The 6,925-nt window shown below is 40.3% G+C and overlaps 1 protein-coding gene across 1 annotated transcript in view; it reads left to right on the forward strand.

Moving 5' to 3' along the window:
• The window catches only part of TBRG4 (transforming growth factor beta regulator 4), a 40,691-nt gene extending 34,021 nt beyond the window's left edge, over positions 1 to 6,670 (forward strand). Inside the window, exons 9-11 of the mRNA XM_056518750.1 lie at positions 1,623 to 1,734; positions 5,314 to 5,428; positions 6,347 to 6,670. Of these exons, the coding sequence (XP_056374725.1) occupies positions 1,623 to 1,734; positions 5,314 to 5,428; positions 6,347 to 6,448 (329 nt within the window). The 3' untranslated portion in view covers positions 6,449 to 6,670. The remainder of the gene's footprint in view (positions 1 to 1,622; positions 1,735 to 5,313; positions 5,429 to 6,346) is intronic.
• The last annotated feature ends 255 nt before the right edge of the window (positions 6,671 to 6,925 follow it).

Below are 6,925 nucleotides of genomic sequence, written 5' to 3' on the forward strand. Positions count from 1 at the left end.
GGATGTGTGGGATGATGACAAGGGGATGATGAAGGGGGGATGTGTGGGATGATGACAAGGGGATGATGAAGGGGGGATGTGTGGGATGATGACAAGGGGATGATGAAGGGGGGATGTGTGGGATGATAAGGGGATGTGTGGGATGATGACAAGGGGATGATGAAGGGGGGATGTGTGGGATGATGACAAGGGGATGATGAGGATGTTAATGACGGGTCTGGATGATGACAGGGGGGGATGAGGTATTTCCCACCCTAGGCTTATACTCGAGTCAATAACTTTTCCTGGGATTTTGGGTTGAAATTAGGGGTCTCGGCTTATACTCGGGTCGGCTTATACTCGAGTATATACGGTAGTTATTATGTATATATATATATTATCCTATAGATACAGTTATTATTATGTACATATATATATCCTATAGATACAGTTATTATTATGTACATATATATATATTATCCTATAGATACAGTTATTATTATGTACATATATATCCTATAGATACAGTTATTATTATGTACATATATATATTATCCTATAGATACAGTTATTATTATGTACATATATATATATTATCCTATAGATACAGTTATTATTATGTACATATATATATATTATCCTATAGATACAGTTATTATTATGTACATATATATATATTATCCTATAGATACAGTTATTATTATGTACATATATATATATTATCCTATAGATACAGTTATTATTATGTACATATATATCCTATAGATACAGTTATTATTATGTACATATATATATATTATCCTATAGATACAGTTATTATTATGTACATATATATATATTATCCTATAGATACAGTTATTATTATGTACATATATATTATCCTATAGATAGTTATTATTATGTATATATATATATTATCCTATAGATACAGTTATTATTATGTACATATATATATATTATCCTATAGATAGTTATTATGTATATATATATATTATCCTATAGATAGTTATTATGTATATATATATATATATATTATCCTATAGATAGTTATTATGTATGTATATATATTATCCTATAGATAGTTATTATGTATGTATATATATTATCCTATAGATAGTTATTATTATTTACATATATATATATATTATCCTATAGATAGTTATTATGTTATTAGTATATATATATATATTATCCTATAGATAGTTATTATGTATATATATATATTATCCTATAGATACAGTTATTATTATGTACATATATATATATATTATCCTATAGATAGTTATTATGCATATATATATATTATCCTATAGATAGTTATTATTATTTACATATATATATATATTATCCTATAGATAGTTATTATGTTATTAGTATATATATATATATATATATATATTATCCTATAGATAGTTATTATTATTTACATATATATATATTATCCTATAGATAGTTATTATGTATATATATTATCCTATAGATAGTTATTATGTATATATATATATATATATATATACACTGTGAAGCTGATAGTTGGACATAACCCTTTATTGTCCGTCCTGTTTGCTCTTTTGTCTTCATTACATTATTATTTCCAATGTAAACGTTGTAATTTGTGTCATTTTTCCCTCTTTTTGGTTTAGATGCTGAATTTGTTTTAGACTCTGATAATAATCCTTTAGCTTTAAGAACTTTTGTGGATCCAAACGTTTTGCACAGTAACGCGACAAAACCCCGACCGGAGGGAGCGCGGAGGTGAGAACTGATGCCGAACTGTTTATATAGGATCTATCCATATGTCCTCATAGGGAACACTGGTGTAATAGAGAGGGAACAACTGTGTAATAGAGAGGGAACAACTGTGTAATAGAGAGGGAACAACTGTGTAATAGAGAGGGAACAACTGTGTAATAGAGAGGGAACAACTGTGTAATAGAGAGGGAACAACTGGTGTAATAGAGAGGGAACAACTGTGTAATAGAGAGGGAACAACTGGTGTAATAGAGAGGGAACAACTGGTGTAACAGAGAGGGAACAACTGTGTAATAGAGGGGGAACAACTGTGTTATAGAGGGGGAACAACTGTGTAATAGAGGGGGAACAACTGTGTAATAGAGGGGGAACAACTGGTGTAATAGAGGGGGAACAACTGTGTAATAGAGAGGGAACAACTGGTGTAATAGAGAGGGAACAACTGTAATAGAGGGGGAACAACTGGTGTAATAGAGAGGGAACAACTGGTGTAATAGAGAGGGAACAACTGTAATAGAGGGGGAACAACTGGTGTAATAGAGGGGGAACAACTGTAATAGAGGGGGAACAACTGGTGTAATAGAGGGGGAACAACTGTAATAGAGGGGGAACAACTGTGTAATAGAGAGGGAACAACTGTGTAATAGAGAGGGAACAACTGTGTAATAGAGGGGGAACAACTGTAATAGAGAGGGAACAACTGTGTAATAGAGGGGGAACAACTGTGTAATAGAGGGGGAACAACTGTGTAATAGAGGGGGAACAACTGTGTAATAGAGGGGGAACAACTGTGTAATAGAGGGGGAACAACTGTGTAATAGAGGGGGAACAACTGTGTAATAGAGAGGGAACAACTGTGTAATAGAGGGGGAACAACTGTAATAGAGGGGGAACAACTGTGTAATAGAGGGGGAACAACTGTAATAGAGGGGGAACAACTGTAATAGAGGGGGAACAACTGTAATAGAGGGGGAACAACTGTAATAGAGGGGGAACAACTGTAATAGAGGGGGAACAACTGTAATAGAGGGGGAACAACTGTAATAGAGGGGGAACAACTGTAATAGAGGGGGAACAACTGTAATAGAGGGGGAACAACTGTAATAGAGGGGGAACAACTGTAATAGAGGGGGAACAACTGTAATAGAGGGGGAACAACTGTGTAATAGAGGGGGAACAACTGTGTAATAGAGGGGGAACAACTGTGTAATAGAGAGGGAACAACTGTGTAATAGAGAGGGAACAACTGTCTAATAGAGGGGGAACAACTGTGTAATAGAGGGGGAACAACTGTGTAATAGAGGGGGAACAACTGTGTAATAGAGGGGGAACAACTGCGTAATAGAGAGGGAACAACTGCGTAATAGAGAGGGAACAACTGTGTAATAGAGAGGGAACAACTGTGTAATAGAGAGGGAACAACTGTGTAATAGAGAGGGAACAACTGTGTAATAGAGAGGGAACAACTGCGTAATAGAGAGGGAACAACTGCGTAATAGAGGGGGAACAACTGGTGTAATAGAGGGGGAACAACTGGTGTAATAGAGGGGGAACCACTGGTGTTATAGAGGGGGAACCACTGGTGTAATAGAGGGGGAACCACTGGTGTAATAGAGGGGGAACAACTGCGTAATAGAGGGGGAACAACTGCGTAATAGAGGGGGAACAACTGCGTAATAGAGGGGGAACAACTGTGTAATAGAGAGGGAACAACTGTGTAATAGAGGGGGAACAACTGTGTAATAGAGAGGGAACAACTGTGTAATAGAGAGGGAACAACTGTGTAATAGAGGGGGAACAACTGTGTAATAGAGGGGGAACACTGGTGTAATAGAGAGGGAACAACTGTGTAATAGAGAGGGAACAACTGTGTAATAGAGAGGGAACACTGGTGTAATAGAGAGGGAACAACTGGTGTAATAGAGAGGGAACAACTGGTGTAATAGAGAGGGAACAACTGGTGTAATAGAGGGGGAACAACTGTGTAATAGAGGGGGAACAACTGTGTAATAGAGAGGGAACAACTGGTGTAATAGAGAGGGAACAACTGTAATAGAGGGGGAACAACTGTAATAGAGGGGGAACAACTGTAATAGAGGGGGAACAACTGTAATAGAGGGGGAACAACTGTAATAGAGGGGGAACAACTGTAATAGAGGGGGAACAACTGTGTAATAGAGGGGGAACAACTGTGTAATAGAGGGGGAACAACTGTGTAATAGAGGGGGAACAACTGTGTAATAGAGGGGGAACAACTGTGTAATAGAGAGGGAACAACTGTGTAATAGAGGGGGAACAACTGTGTAATAGAGGGGGAACAACTGTGTAATAGAGGGGGAACAACTGTGTAATAGAGGGGGAACAACTGTGTAATAGAGGGGGAACAACTGCGTAATAGAGAGGGAACAACTGTGTAATAGAGAGGGAACAACTGTGTAATAGAGAGGGAACAACTGTGTAATAGAGGGGGAACAACTGCGTAATAGAGGGGGAACAACGGTGTAATAGAGGGGGAACCACTGGTGTTATAGAGGGGGAACCACTGGTGTTATAGAGGGGGAACCACTGGTGTAATAGAGGGGGAACAACTGCGTAATAGAGGGGGAACAACTGCGTAATAGAGGGGGAACAACTGCGTAATAGAGGGGGAACAACTGCGTAATAGAGGGGGAACAACTGCGTAATAGAGGGGGAACAACTGCGTTATAGAGGGGGAACAACTGTGTTATAGAGGGGGAACAACTGTGTAATAGAGGGGGAACAACTGTGTAATAGAGGGGTCTTCATAGGGAATACTGGTGTAATAGAGGGGTCCTGATAGGGAACACTGGTGTAATAGAGGGGTCTTCATAGGGAACACTGGTGTAATAGAGGGGTCCTGATAGGGAATACTGGTGTAATAAAGAGGGCTCCTACCAGTGCAGATAAACCCCCCTGTCTGGAGATCAGTGCTCGGCCCCTTTGGTTCTTATAGACTCTGTGTAAATCTTCACTTTCCCTAGATAGGATATAAGAACAATCAAGAGGTAATGGCGGATATCCCGGCCCTGACTTTAGTCACACAGGGCGAGCAGATTAGATTTCACTTAATGAGTTAAACTTGAAAACAAATGTTTTTAAATCAACTGGTGCCAGAAAGTTAAACAGATTTGTAAATTACTTCTATTAAAAAATCTTAATCCTTCCAGTACTTATCAGCTGCTGTATGCTCCACATGAAGTTGTGTAGTTCTTTCCAGTCTGACCACAGTGCTCTCTGCTGACACCTCTGTCCATGTCAGGAACTGTCCAGATTAGAAGCAAATCCCCATTGAAAACCTCTCCTGCTCTGGACAATTCCTGACACAGACAGAGGTGTCAGCAGAGAGCACTGTGGTCAGACTGGAAAGAACTTTACAATTTTAGCTAATAAGTACTGGAAGGGTTGATATTTTTAAATAGAAGTAATTTACAAATCTGTTTAACTTTTTTTCCCCACCGGAGTTCCCCTTTAATGTCTTGTCTCCTCCATATTGAGGTCTGGGATAGTACACAGCCCCGCTGTCCGGTAATGTGTCGGTGACGTATTTCTGCCTTTTCTCAGGTTCGCAGTGAAGAGCTGGGAATTCTCCAACTTCTGTCTGCGCAGTAAGGACCTGACGGGCGGGTTTGCACTGTGCCGAAGACACCTGCGGGCCGCCGGCTTCTTGGTGGTGGAGGTGAGTGCCGATTCAAGTCTCCAGCATCGATCTGTGCAGTGGAGAACAAGCAGCCAATTCATACTGAATCTGCCATCTGGTCATGCACGATACTTAGGTTGGGTTCACACCACGTTTTTCAAATTCGGTAACCGTATACGGTTTTCCGCCCAAAAAAAAAACGTATATGACCGTTTCCGAAACCGTGTGCATAGAGAACGCTTTGTAAACCGTATTCCAAATGTTGTGTACGGTTTGCATCCGTTTTGCCTCGGATACGGTTTTGCCGACTTTTCAACCGTAGGCAAAAACGCTGTTGACCACATTTTTGCCTCCGGTTGGAAAACCGTATGCGGTTCTTTTAACGTTGTTGTCTATGAGAACCGTTCACAGAATTTCAGAATACGGTTGCACACGGTTTTTTAAATCCGTTTTTTGGACTTGACACACGCGCAAATCTTTCTAGAATTCATCCCAGACATCCCACTCCCACATCCTTTGGAATTTCAATAGAACAATAGTAACTTTATTAAATTGCTGGAAAACTAATTCCAACAAAATAGTAAAACCGTTGGCAAAAACGGATGCAAACGGATAGAACCGTACGGGGAAAAACCGTATACGTTTTAATTTGAAGTCATACGGTTTTTGCCATGCGTTTTTTAGCGGAAAACCGTATATGGTAACCGTATTTTAAAAACGTGGTGTGAACCCAGCCTTAGTTGCCTGCATCCACGTAGGTCAGTGTTTCCCAACCAGGGTGCCTCCAGCTGTTGCAAAACTACAACTTCCAGCATGCCCAGACAGCCTTCGGCTGTCTGGGCATGCTGGGAGTTGTAGTTTTGCAACAGCAGGAGGCACCTTGGATGGGAAACACAGACCTGACATTCCACCTTCATTTGGGTTTAACCCTTTTCTTTCCTCTCTCCTCCTCCACAGGTGCCTTATTTTGAATGGCAAGAACTGAAGTCCGAGTGGCAGAAGTCGGCGTTCCTAAAAGACCAGATCAAGAAAGTGGTGGCTGAAGCGATGTCGGTGTGACGGGCACCGTGGAGATGACGGGACGTGTACATGTATATATTATTATGCCCTCCTGGGCCGGACAAGGCTGCACTACTGCCCGGCTCGGGAGGAACTCTGCTGTTTTAGGATAATCCTATATTTTAATTGTGAGGGTTGTGGCAATGGATTGTGTGTTACTGGAGTGAACTCCTCTCGTAAACATAAAAACTCTTCCTCAATCACATGGCCGTTCTGTAGAGTTCTTCTTTTCATATGTAGATCAGCCGTCCGGGCCAACACAAGTGATCCGTGTCCCCTGGATCCGGTAAGAGGATTTTCTTGCTTGTGACACAGAAGTCGTCTATATGAGGTCTAAAAACGGAAATTAAGGGAACAAAACCATAGCCCAAGTGGTTGTGTAATCTGCCGCATCCAGAACCTGGGAACCAGGAAAAGCATCTGATAGGCCAACTGCGTAAAGTGAGAAGAACAGAAAGTGTCCTTAAAGGGGTACTC

The sequence above is a fragment of the Hyla sarda genome, chromosome 5 (assembly GCF_029499605.1).
Source record: "Hyla sarda isolate aHylSar1 chromosome 5, aHylSar1.hap1, whole genome shotgun sequence".
NCBI lineage: Eukaryota > Metazoa > Chordata > Amphibia > Anura > Hylidae > Hyla > Hyla sarda.